Consider the following 12,774-nt stretch of genomic DNA (forward strand, 5'->3'; position numbering starts at 1 on the left):
ACTTTTAGTGACCAACACCTTGTTCTTTCCCTTAGAGACAGTTTTAGCCAGGTAAGGAATAAATCCACCCCCTACAGTATAGCAATGTCTGCTCCAAGAAGAAAGCTGGGTATTCCTATGCTGCTCAAGGCTGGCATGGACAAGGTTACCTTATAAACTAGGCTGATGCAAAAACAGATATATAGAAAAGAAAAGTAAGAAGGGATTCTGGGTCACTGAATACAATCCTGGAGCTTCACTAAACCTCTGATTCAAGATTCTCACACTAGGCAGAGCTTATGAAGGAAATAGAAAAGGATGATCCTGGGTTGCCTGGCACAAAATTACCAAAGGTTTTGGGAACCCACTGGAAACTGCAAAGGTGTGTACTGGTGTGGGTTAGACCATGCAGAAAAAGTCTTCTGCTGTCTCTCTGTTCTTGAGCAGCCTATAAAAGATGCTGCTTCAGTTTTGTTCCCTTCATTAGGAACGATGTGCCTGTGGACTCAAGTACTGCGCCAGTCACACACTGAGACAATGCATGACCTCATCTCATTTCAAGCTGGCACCCAGAGAAGCAGCAGCTCAACAGCTAGCCTTGCTCTTGGGCAGTGCAGGAGTATGTCAGGCTAATTTGCCATGCTAATGAAGCTTCTGGGCTCCAAGGAAGTGTGGGGGTGGGGAGGGCAAGTCAGACCAGGCTGCACTGCTTCAAGGACTGTGTCTCAGCATAGCAGCAAGCATACACCACAACAGACAAATCTGCATCTGCATTAATTGTGCTTGCAACTGGGAATAGCAGCACTTTGCCTGTCAAGACAGAGAACAAACTTGGTCTTCTTCCATAGCTGAAAAGAGCTATTATCTGTAAGGCTCTTCCAATAAGGCCACTGATGCACTATGGGTTACTCTAGTAAAGAAATACCTTGCCACCACTAGACAGCAAACTAAATGGAGCTCTCTTCCTGTCAAAACAGGGTACTCACAGTCAAGTTGTTCTCTAGCAGAAAGAGAGGAAGATGATAAAACTACCTCATAGCGAATAATTTGATTCATGTAGTGAGGTGTTTAGTTTACACACTTCTCGAAGATGGTGGAGTCTGAGCTGCAAATAAATACCTGCAGCACCTAAAGGGAATTTAAGGCTCATGGGTATATCTGAGCATCTTCTCTGTTGCCACAAAACATATTACTGGAACACAACCACGTTTATACACCATGTTTATGCAGTAAGCAGAATACATCCTTGTCACTCACTCTGGCCTTCAATATATGTATGCAAGAATGCAAGAATTTCCACTCTATTAAGCACAGAGCATACATCAAGTTTGGCCTCAGAGCTTCTAGTGGACAATTCCAGAACATTCCATTATACTCAATCCAGAGCCAATATCTATACAATCTACATGACAAGTGCTTGCATATGCAGAACAATTAGTGTAATCATCATAAACAACTTTAATGTGCTAGCTATTAGCCTTGCCAACTTTTTCATGTAGAGGCATGCACAACCACTAGTACAAGAACATGCCTGGCACCAACCAAAGTACAAGCCAGAGAACAAACCTATAAAGATGGCACTGAAGAAGTCCATTTCATGAAGGTGGCTAACACTTACCTGAAGTGTATACCAGAAAGTGAGTGTTAGTGAACTCGTGGTCTCATTGACAGGATAGTGTCCTGGGATCCCAGTGCAGAACATGATCATGTTAACCAGTGCTAGGAAGCTCTGCCAGTGGTCCACTTGGTCCAAGAGAGCTCTGTGGGAGATAGTAGGCACACTGCATCAGGAATTGGCTCTGCCATTGCAGGTGCATAGAAACAGCAGTCACCCCACATTTGGGATAATACAGTACAGTATATCAGTGCACTATACCCTCTACAGCAGGCATCCCCAAACTCAGCCTTCCAGCTATTTTAGGACTACAACTCCCATTATCCCTAGCTAACAGGACCATGGTCAGGGATGATGGGAATTGTAGTCCCAAAGCAGCTGGAGGACAGAGTTTGGGGATGCGTGCTCTACAGGAAAAGAGCTAGGAAGCAAACTGAAAGGGATTCGGCCAACTCATGGAACAAATACCCCAGCAAGTGGACTAGATACAGTAGGTTTAGGATCTTCAATGGCTTCCAGATGGAAAAGGGTTCCGTATAGTCCAGGCAAGGCCAAACTTGGCCCTCCAGCTGTTTTGGGACTACAACTCCCACCATCCCTAGCTAACAGGACCAGTGGTCAGGGATGATGGGAACTGTAGTCCCAAAACAGCTGGAGGGCCAAGTCTGGCCACACTTGGTATAGTATCTCTGCTATCATGCACAGATACATTAGCGTCCATATGACCCTTTGGATCTTTGAGCTGCTTTAGAATGAGGTTTGGGAGACTTATAGGCTGCTTAGCTACAAAGAAAGCTAGTAGGGCAGAGGGAACACTCCCCAAAATAGCTCCATTTTCTACTGATCATTGCTATCAGATTCCATCACCATTCTCCTCACCGGGAATGATTCTCCCCCAGGGCAACAGCAATGCGGCAGATCCCATGAGATGTCTCCATATCCCTGCTCTGAACTGCTTGACGTAGTTGTTCCTGGAGTCCCAGAACAGGTGGGATGAGCTTCAGAAGAGTATTCACATACCTGCCAAGGGAGAGAGGAGATGGGAGGCTTTATGCCTATATAGCCTCCTAAAATAATGAACCGTCAATCACAAATGTAAGATGACTCCTGCTGAATCAAGCCAGATATCAGTTTTGTCCAGCCTTCCATTCCCCATGCTGCCCAACCAGATGCTTCAGGAAGCTCGTAAGCAAGGGATGAAGGTAACAGTCCTGTCCTGCAATTTGCTCTGCAGCAACTGTACTCAGAGTTATATAATCTGTGAACCTGGAGTTTCTGTAAATACTATTGCTACTGACCTTTCATAAAGTGGCTTATCTCTTGCACCAGTGAATTCCACAAGTTAGTTGTGCACTGTGTGAAGAACTATTTTCTTTTTGTCTGGAGGTGCTATGAGATCTAGCCTTACTTCTGGATGCCCAAGTAACCTCAGCGGTACGAAATGCCTTTTACTACTCTAGGCTGGTACAATCAAGCTAACCACAATTATTCATGCTCCAGGAAAATCCCATTCAGATTATTGCAATGTATTGTATATAGGGCTGACCTTGAAGAGTTTGGAAGTCAGTTAGTAACCTAGTTGCCATATTTTGCACTACTTGGGATGAGATATATGGAACACAAGGGCATCTTACACAGACCCCTCCTCCACAACTCTGAAAGTGCCAACATCAGTCAGGAAACCCAAGCCAACTGTAAAGAGTGTATTTTGTTATCTCTAGGCTTGTCGCATGCAAACTACTGTCACATTAACCAACACATCAATCCCCATTTTGCCTCTTGGAAGTGAAATTTTTCAGATATGAGATTTGGTCCCAATAAAGCCTAAGTGTAGTAATATCTGCTGAGTGCAGATGAACACATAACCCAGTTAGATGCATTCTTCTCCCCAGATGAATGCCAAAGGAACCAGCTCACACTAAGTTGTGTCCTGTCTGTGCAAGATGAAACCATGATTGTAACACTTCATGGGATGCAGTGAGGTAACCATCAACAATCCTTTTTTATACCAAAAGATAATGTGAAGTGTAAAATTCGCTAACAAACATCATGTCCTAGCCATCTTAAGAATCCTCTATTATTTTCTACATAGGATAACAGATACAGATTTGTAGGTAGATGACAGAACATATCTCATTAAGGTTGAACAAGTGAAAGAGGCCTTGATAACAATGTTGTGAGAGGTAGGCTTCACAACTCAGTCTACTTTGTTACGTTCTAGCATGATTCTGGTGATGATGATTATATTATATTATTATTATTATTATTATTATTATTATTATTATTATTATTATTCTGCATGCTAGAAGAGTAACTGTTTAGGGCACATGCTATAACCTAGAAAATAGGTTGAAAAGGGCTGGAGCTCCCCAGAGCAACATTAATTTTCTGAGGCCATTTCAAATTAGTTTCCAGCTTGGTTTTGGAACTGAAACTGTCTTAGTCTCTGTTATGGGTGACCTATGCCAAGGGAATGAGACCCTGCTAATTCAACTATACACCTCATGACTTTCAATACTATTGAGATTGCTATCCTTCTAGATTGGCTGCACTGGGGGAGAACAGGGGAACCACACTTTGGCGATCCCATACCAACCTGAATCATCAGTTCTAGAAGGTCATGGTGCTGGACTATTGCTGTGACCCATGACAGTCATGCCATGTTGTTCCACACAACCCTAGTCTGCCCTTCCCATGTTATACCAATATCTATTTGGGAATGGGGAACCAGTGGTTCTCCAGATGTTGAAGTACAGCTCCCATCATCCCTGGCTATTACACACACTGGCTGGGACTGATGGGAGTTGGGAGTCCACCAACATCAGGAAGGTCATGTGTTCTCTATCTCTGATCTACATGAAACTACTGAGTGAGATTTGAGAATTTAGGGCGCACTTGACACCCACCTCTATCATTTTTCCTTCTAATTCAGCTGGTGCTGTGGCCTTTAAAAGTGCTGAATTTGTGCCTGGAACCAGTAATTGGCTGCATGAGGACCAATGTCCTGAAGCTCAATCATGACAAGTTCTATGGGTAGGTGGTTGCCTGCCTTAGTAGATTGGATACACAGTCTGGAGGTGCTATGAGATCTAGCCTTACTTCTGGATGCCCAAGTAACCTCAGCGGTACGAAATGCCTTTTACTACTCTAGGCTGGTACAATCAAGCTAACCACAATTATTCATGCTCCAGGAAAATCCCATTCAGATTATTGCAATGTATTGTATATAGTAACCTAGTTGCCATATTTTGCACTACTTGGGATGAGATATATGGAACACATCTTGCCAGTCTTAAAACAACTGCACTGGCTCCTGCATTGATTTCCAGAGCAAATTCACTGTGCTATTTAAAGATCTACTCAGCTTGGGATGAAGATACCTCAGTAACTACTTCCTCCCACATGAACCAGCCAGGGTTTTAAGATCCTCTGAGGCTTTTTGTGCCCTCCCCCATCTGAAGCAAGATGGATGGTGATGCACAATGGGGCTTTTTCTACTGTGATGCCCTGTCTCTGCAATGCTCTCCCCAGAAGGTCCGCCTGGTGCTAATTCTACTTACTTTCCATACCAAATGAGGATCTTTTCATTCAGCCATTCAGCTTTTGTTTTTCCCCTGCTGTTTATGTTCATTGTCATTGTACTTTAATTGAAGCATGTTATTTTAAATGATTTATACAAACTGCTTTGTGAGGGTTAGCCAAACACTTAAAATAATGAGCACACACTAGATACCAGGATCAGAAAATATAACTCTGGTGGAGATGCAGCTGTGCATTTCCCTCTCACCACACACACCACTTAATATATGAGGTGGGTGCCCATACATGCACAGGCCCAATTGCACATGCAGGAACATAGGAAACTGCCTCATACCGAGTCAGACCACTGGCCCATCTAACTCAGTACTGTCTACACTGACTGGCAGCAGCTCTCGAAGGTTTGAGCAAGGAGACATTTCTGGCTCTAGCTGGAAATGTCAGGGATTGAACCTGGGACCTTCTTGATAACAACAATAATTTTATTATTTATACCCCAGCCACTGGGCGGCTTCCAGCACATATAAAATATTGTAAAACATTAAACATTAAAAACTTCCCAATACAGGGCTGCCTTCAGATGTCTTTTAAAAGTTCTGTAGTTCTTTATCTCCCTCTTATGCAAGGCAGATGCTCTGCCACTGAGATATGGCCCTTAAACCTCAACCAATACATAAATGTAAAGGACTTTGGTTTTTGGTGCAAAAACTCAACATCACTACTCTTCTGGAATTTACCAGCTACAGGTGAATTTAAAATCTGAACTCAGATTTTAAGGATGAGTGTGTTCTGCTAAAACTTCAGGGGAAAATAATCTACATATGGTTTCCCTGTTCTGGCTTCCCTGGTCTACTCACAGTGCTCAGTGCTTGTCCTTCCTTCTGTATAGTTCCATTACCCCACAACATTTCACATAGTCAACATTTTCATGCATTCAGGATGAAATATATTCTGAAATGGAATACAAATCTAAAGCTGTATGCCATTCACAGAATTTATTTCATCTGAAGAATCTGTTGGTAAAGGGGAGGGGGGAGGCTGAAAGAGTCAAGACCCTTGAATATCCATTTCCTAAAATCAAAAGTACAATGCTCATACAGTGGTCTCCTGGGGGCATCCAGGCAGCTACTGCCTCCCTGTGCACAGCAGTATTCCAGCACCATATAAGCAATTTCATGCCTGTCAATCTCCCTGCTGCTGCCAATAAGTGATTGTAACCATGACAACAAGCACAGAGGAAATGGAGGGGAAGAGCAAAGGATGGCCCCCAGAGAGAGGCTGTGCTGGCGGCTAATCGGCCAGCTGTCAGTTACCTGGCTACTGAGGCATATTATCTGGAGACACAGTTATTCTGCACTCGCATGCCTGCCCCCACCGCACATGCAGCCCACAGATACAGGTGGAAGAACACACCAATGTGCATGCATGCAGCACTAAACAGTTCAAAGGCCATCCATATGCTAGCATCACCTTCAAGGCTGAGTTCTGCACTGGAGACCCAATTCCTCTATCATTTTTTTAAGCTCTCAGGACAATTAGGACCACCCCCATATCAATTTACTTGGGACATATCACGGAATGCCAGGTTTTGGTTTGAAAGCAGCCTAAGCGAGTAGACAGGTGCCCATCTCCCCACAGTCACTAGGCATATAATATCCTGCAAAGGGAAAAGTATGTGGTCATGTCACTGGTGTTTAGAAGCCTGGGGTAGAGAGATCAGGCTGCTCAATAAGCTGCAAACGTAGGAAGGAGGTGAGGAAGAAGGCAGCATTTATGCCCCGAGGGGCAACTCAAATGAATCCAGTTCTGCATTGCTGTGTGCAAAAACTGAAGTGGGTGGAGGAGGGGAAGTGCGCCAGCTCCAGTGGTCGCCGACAACAGAAAAGCATGTGCATCAAGGCTGCCAGCCAGCATCCACAGACAATGCAATGGGGGGAGGGGGCAGCAGCACACTCAGAGAGGTCAAGGAAGATTCTTAAGAGCAACAGAGACTGAAAGGAGAAACAGAGCTTAATCCTGTTGATCCAGCCAGAATCATATTGCTATTCAACTTCCTCTCATTCCTCACTGATCTCTAGAGAAAACAATGGCACTGCATGCACACACACAACCCTTCTTGCTCCCTCCCTACAAAGCTTATGCAACCACTATCTTGCCCTGCTGCCACCCATTTTCAAACTAGTCTCTATGTCACATTTTTCCTTGTGGCCACCTAATGGCACCCAGTGTCTATCATTTTGGGCTTCTACACACAAGTTTACTTATTCCCTAAGGTAGCGAGTGGTTCTGTTGTAACCTATGGTTAAAACATTAAAGACTGACCGACTGAGAGTGAGTGCCAGTGCTATTCCGTGGCCTGTATTCTGATCCCTGAAACGCACAGTTATGGTATATTTACTAGTGATGTGTTTTAAGTTTCTTTTGACCTTGCTTAAGCTCTTATTTTTGGGGGGGACAGGGAGAATTATAATATTTTTAGACCACCTTTAAGGACAAAAACCCTCTCAAGGCACAATGCAACCATGATAAGAATGCTTCAGAAAAGCCAGTCTAGTTAAAAAATAATGAACATTCAGGCAACCCAAAGCTAAACAGACTCCCTTGGAAGGTGGTAGACTTTCCTTCACTGAAGGTTTTTAAGCAGAAACTGGATGGTCATATGTCATGGATGCTTCAGTTGAGATTCCTGGATTGCAGGGGGTTGAACTAGATGATCTTCAGGGTGCCTTCTAACTCTACACTTGTATGATTCTATGAAATCATAAAATACAGTCTAAAATCACCAGCTATAGCATGAAGCAAAACAGTCTTAAGCAAAGGCCAGTGAGAACAGATTGCCTTTTAGTGCTCTCGTAATTGCTTATAGGGTTGATGATTTATGAACCATGACAAGGAAGAGCCACCACAAAAAGATCCTTTTTCATGTAGTGGTTGCTACAGGCAACATGGCACCTATGAAGGCTTCCAGTGGTGCCACTGGGCAGGTGCCCTAGACTCAGCTTTCATTGAAAAAAAGTCTCTATGAGCAAAATGTGTAGATACCTCCTAAGTGATTTTAATGAAATGTGAGTGATATGACTACCTTGTATATTTTTCCTGGTACTAAAGCATGCTCCCTGTTGTCATTACACAGCAACTACATCTGTGTATGTGTGATCTCCATAATCAGGACCAGCAAGATTGCTGGTTCCTCATGGTAAGCATAAGGTTGAGGGCGGTATTTGTCTTTCTGTATGTACCACTTTGGTGTAGCTAGTAGTGGCTGAACCACCTCAAATCATGTAACTAGGACACATCTAAATTAGTCCTTGCTAGTGGTTTTTAAGTCATTCAGCAGATTGAGTTTAAATAAATGGTGGGTTGTAGCAGTAAGCTTAATTCAGAATTTAATATTACTGCTAAAGAAGATTAACAAATTCCCTTTCTGGTCCATTTTGAATAGGCTGCAATCAACTTAGTGCTAAGGGAATTGTTCCATCAGAACAAGAATTTATGCTTGTCTGACAAACCGTCTCGCGCCCCGCCCCCGCCCCATTGTGGGGGTTCTTCTAACCCTTTGGAGTAGATCTGGGGATGGCACAGGGGTATATGATGCGGCGGGGAGAAGGGAGAAGTCCCATTGTGGTCATTGCACTGGCTCCTGCTGGAGCAACAGTTTAGTTGAATATGGCCCAGTGTCACAACACACTTGAATACAAGTGAAATAATTACTTTACTATACACCTGACCTTATAATTCTAATTTGGCAACCACTAAGAAAATGCAAGAGACTATAAAGGTGATTATCCAAGGTTAGCCATACTCATTCGAGTAAACCCACTGATATCAATGGGCTTGTCCACTGATTTCAATGGGTCTATTAAGAGTATGGCTAAATTGGATCACCACTCTAAGATCTAAACTCATGCACACACAGCCAATGCTCATCCAGCTCTCTCATAAGAACTGCATAGAATGAGACATTACAGCAGGGATGGGAAAACCTCTTCAGCCCAAAGGCCATATCTCTCATGGGCAACCTTCCAGAGGTTGCATGCCAGTAGTAAATAGGGTCAGAGGCAAAAGAGAACAAAGCAACAGCTGTGACTTGATACAATAGACCACATTCCAGCTAAGCAAAAGTCAGGTTTTTACACATCCATACCTATTTCTCCATTCCCCATCCAGGCAAGAGACATTATCAATCACAGTTCAAGGACACATTTCAGCCCCAAAAAAGCACTTGAGGAAGGAGTGGAGTACAGCTGATGAGAGGTGTGGCCTGGGGAAGGGGCCTGGCCTGGGCAGCATCTTGAGGGCGAGAAAGAGACCTGGAGGGTCTCATTTGGCCTCTGGGTTTAAAGTCCCGACTCCTGCTCTACTTCAACCCTGAGGAGTTTGTTCTATTGCACCTTTATTCTTATGAAAAATGTATTTTTGAAATCTAACCCGTCTATTCTATTACCACTAAAGGCCAATGTTTCTCTTTTTTCCAGCAGCACTGGTAAATAGTGGTTTACTCTGCCATCCTTTTAGATATTTGAACACTGGTATCATGTTCCCTATAATTTTCTTTTATCTAAATTGAGCATGTTATACATTTCCAAGCCTATAATATCTGTTGTCATGAATAGTTCTGCCACCTGAAGAACCACAGCACTCATTTCCTTAAAAAAAACCCAAAAAAACCCCCAGCTTTGTTGATGAGCCTGTGGGCAAGGTCTCTCACTCCCAGACATCAAGGATGTAATCTGTACTATGAACAAATACAGTCAGGGAAGGAGGGGTGTTGGGAGTAGAGAAGGAAAGAGAGATGAAAGGAGAGAGGAAGCAAACTATATCACAGGCCCTGTCTGCTGACAGAAACTTCCCAATTATGTTTGCACCCAGAACCACACCAATGTAGTCACAACAGATTCTAGCTCTGCTAGTCATTAACAGATTTTGAAACAGACCAATAGTCCTGGACAACTCCCCTACTCACTTAGATTCCATACTGTGCCCAGAGGGGTTACTGAATTAATGCACACCAGTGAACCTCTACAGAAAAAAGGTGAATTCCTCCATTCATGACTACCTTTCATATCACACAAGACAAAGAACTACAACCAACAGCCACAGCAAATGAATTAACAGAGAGGTGATTTAAGACCTGGATGAAGACACAATGCAAGACTCTAATGGGTAGGGGCCCAAAGCTGAGCTGTCTGGCCACTCCATGAACTCTCTTGAAACTTACGAGAGGATGCATGACATCCTTCCCTAGTTGAAATTAGAACAGAACCAACAGATGCTCTTGTAGATTGGCTGTGGCTACAGAATGTCTGTTTTGAAGCCTGGTAGAATTCTGTCTCACAAGAATCAACCACATGATTATTTAAAAGTTAATAATACTAGTTTTAGCTTAATTTCAGTTCTGGTAATTCTGTTCTTATTGGTTGGTTTTAGCTTAATTTCAGCACTAGGTAATTCTGTTTTTATTGGCTGATACGTAGTAACTAAAAAAGTCCACAAAAGGTTGATGCTTGCTTGCCAATGGTTGCGCCAATTCAAGAGTTCCTCAATCTCCTCCCTTGCCCCCCATCTTCAAGAAGACCTGAGGAATTTATGTACTGTCCATGGATATGAAACTCTACACAAGCACACTCTATAACCTCTTCGGAATCAGAGTGTGGTTCAGAAAGCTGATTGAAAGTTCTGTCACTACAGGTTCTCCCCTTGATTGCTGCATGTGGAAACAGTCAGCTTACAGGGGAGGCTGCACAACTGTAACCACAACTGACCCACAATTTGGAACCAACACTTACCTCTGAGCATCAGGCTGGGAAATGGCATTGACAATGGCCTCAACAGCTGTATCAAAGAGTTCTGGATCGCGCAAAGAGGTGAAGGCTGCCTGGATCAAGTTCTCACACTCCATCAGGGGAATCTCTAACTGCACCCAGCTCGAGAAGCACTTCAACACCTTCTGTTTAATGAAGCTGGGAGAGTCTTGTTGCTGTAGTAATTGCTCTAGCAGGGGGAAGACAGAACTGCACTCCTGTGCCAAGACGCTACGCACCTGCCCCTTACGGTACTGAGGCAGGCGGCTGGTTTGGAACTCCTCAGGCAGAACAGTCAACAGCTCTAAGAGTGCCAGGCAGCGTGCTCGCCCATCGACATTAGAGTCCTCTGCCTGAAACATGCGCACCATGTCAGCAACAGCACATGGCCAGGCCTCTGGCATCATGTTTAGTGCTAACGAAGCCAGTGCCACACAAAGCCGGGTCAGCACAATCTTGGAACCACTAGCAAAACGGGTTATTTGGCTGAAGAGCTGTGATTTGAGGCTTTCATACTGGTCAGCTGGGATGTCATTCCAGTAGCGTGAAATCTTGATGTGGAGGGCGCTGGCCCCAAAGTACTGGATCTCAGGCACCTTGTCCATATCGAGAAGTAGCCAACTGAAGTGCCAGGCTTGTGGTGAGACTTGAGCTTGCATCAACCATTTCTGAGCCAGATTCTTGTTTTCAATGTTGGGGTCATAATACAACTGGTGGAGTGCCTAGAAGGTAGAAAATAGCAACTTAGCCACTATTTTATATATGCTTGTAAGACAGTAAAAAGCCAAATCCAGATCCCTTACTGTTAGGTACAGTACCTGGTTCATGAAACGTTAACTCTCTCCATACTACAAAAAAGAGTAACACCCTTGCTCTCCCATACTTTAGATCAGAAGAGGGCAGATATGGTTGAGTGGGGACGATACTACAGATAACCATGCAATCAAGTACAACACAGCAGTTGGGGACTGGTAAAAGTCTCAACTGCCCTCAACAGAAGAAATTCAGGATAAGAGTATTCTAAGTCAGTGAACAGAAAGTGTTAATTACTACAGTGGTACCTCTGGATGTGAACAGGATCCATTCCAGAGCCCTGTTCGCATCCAGAAGCGAATGCAATCTGCATCTGCGTGTGTGGCGATTCGCCGCTTCTGCGCATGCGCGTGATGTCATTTTGACCGTCTGTGCATGCACAAGCAGTGAAACCTGGAAGTAACGCACTCCGTTACTTCCCGGTCGTCACAGCGTGCAACCCAAAAATACTTATCCTGAAGCTACTTCAACCCGAGGTATGACTGTATTTCAAACCTTTAGTGGTGTAATAATATCCTTCCACAATGAAGAGCTAACTAGATGTGAAAGCAGCAGCCTCATGTTTTAGAACTAGGAATGGTAGAGAACAAATATAAGGGAGCAGCAATTTAATGAGGAAAGTGGGGAAATGGAAGAAGTTGCTGAACACTTCCTCTGCCCTAGCTGCTTATTTTTAAGTTGGGTTCCAAAACATGACGAGAGAAAAGTATTTGGGTAGCAATTCTGAAACAGAAGATTCAGAATCCCCTTTATATTACCTGTTTCTATAATACATTACAATCACCTCCACCCCACCCCATGCTTAATACCTGTTCATCATGGTGCTGTCACATCTAAGTGAACCCAGTTTTCAGTGCCACTTTGCTGAACACACAATGCAATATTCCCCACCAACCAAAACCTTTTATTTCTGTATTTTACATATGGGAATAACAGTCTGGTCCATCTTGGTAGTGGCTGTTTCCTGGATATATTGAGTTATAGCTAAGGGCTACTCCACACTTGTCCAATGCCTAGAAAGCACAGGTC

General features: G+C 43.8%; 1 protein-coding gene across 8 annotated transcripts in view; it reads right to left on the reverse strand.

Moving 5' to 3' along the window:
- Positions 1-12,774, reverse strand: part of IPO13 (importin 13) — a 47,666-nt gene that overhangs the window by 22,844 nt on the left and 12,048 nt on the right. For all 8 annotated transcript variants that reach the window (XR_014549463.1, XM_083619830.1, XM_083619828.1 and 5 more), the window contains 3 exons: positions 10,918-11,654; positions 2,474-2,614; positions 1,598-1,739 (listed from right to left, as the gene is read on the reverse strand). Coding sequence is in view for 7 of the 8 variants with exons in the window: in XM_083619830.1 (XP_083475956.1) it covers positions 1,598-1,739; positions 2,474-2,614; positions 10,918-11,654 (1,020 nt within the window). In the remaining variant the exon portion in view is untranslated. The remainder of the gene's footprint in view (positions 1-1,597; positions 1,740-2,473; positions 2,615-10,917; positions 11,655-12,774) is intronic.

This window comes from Podarcis filfolensis (assembly GCF_964270895.1).
Source record: "Podarcis filfolensis genome assembly, chromosome: 6".
In the NCBI taxonomy this organism is placed as follows: domain Eukaryota; kingdom Metazoa; phylum Chordata; class Lepidosauria; order Squamata; family Lacertidae; genus Podarcis; species Podarcis filfolensis.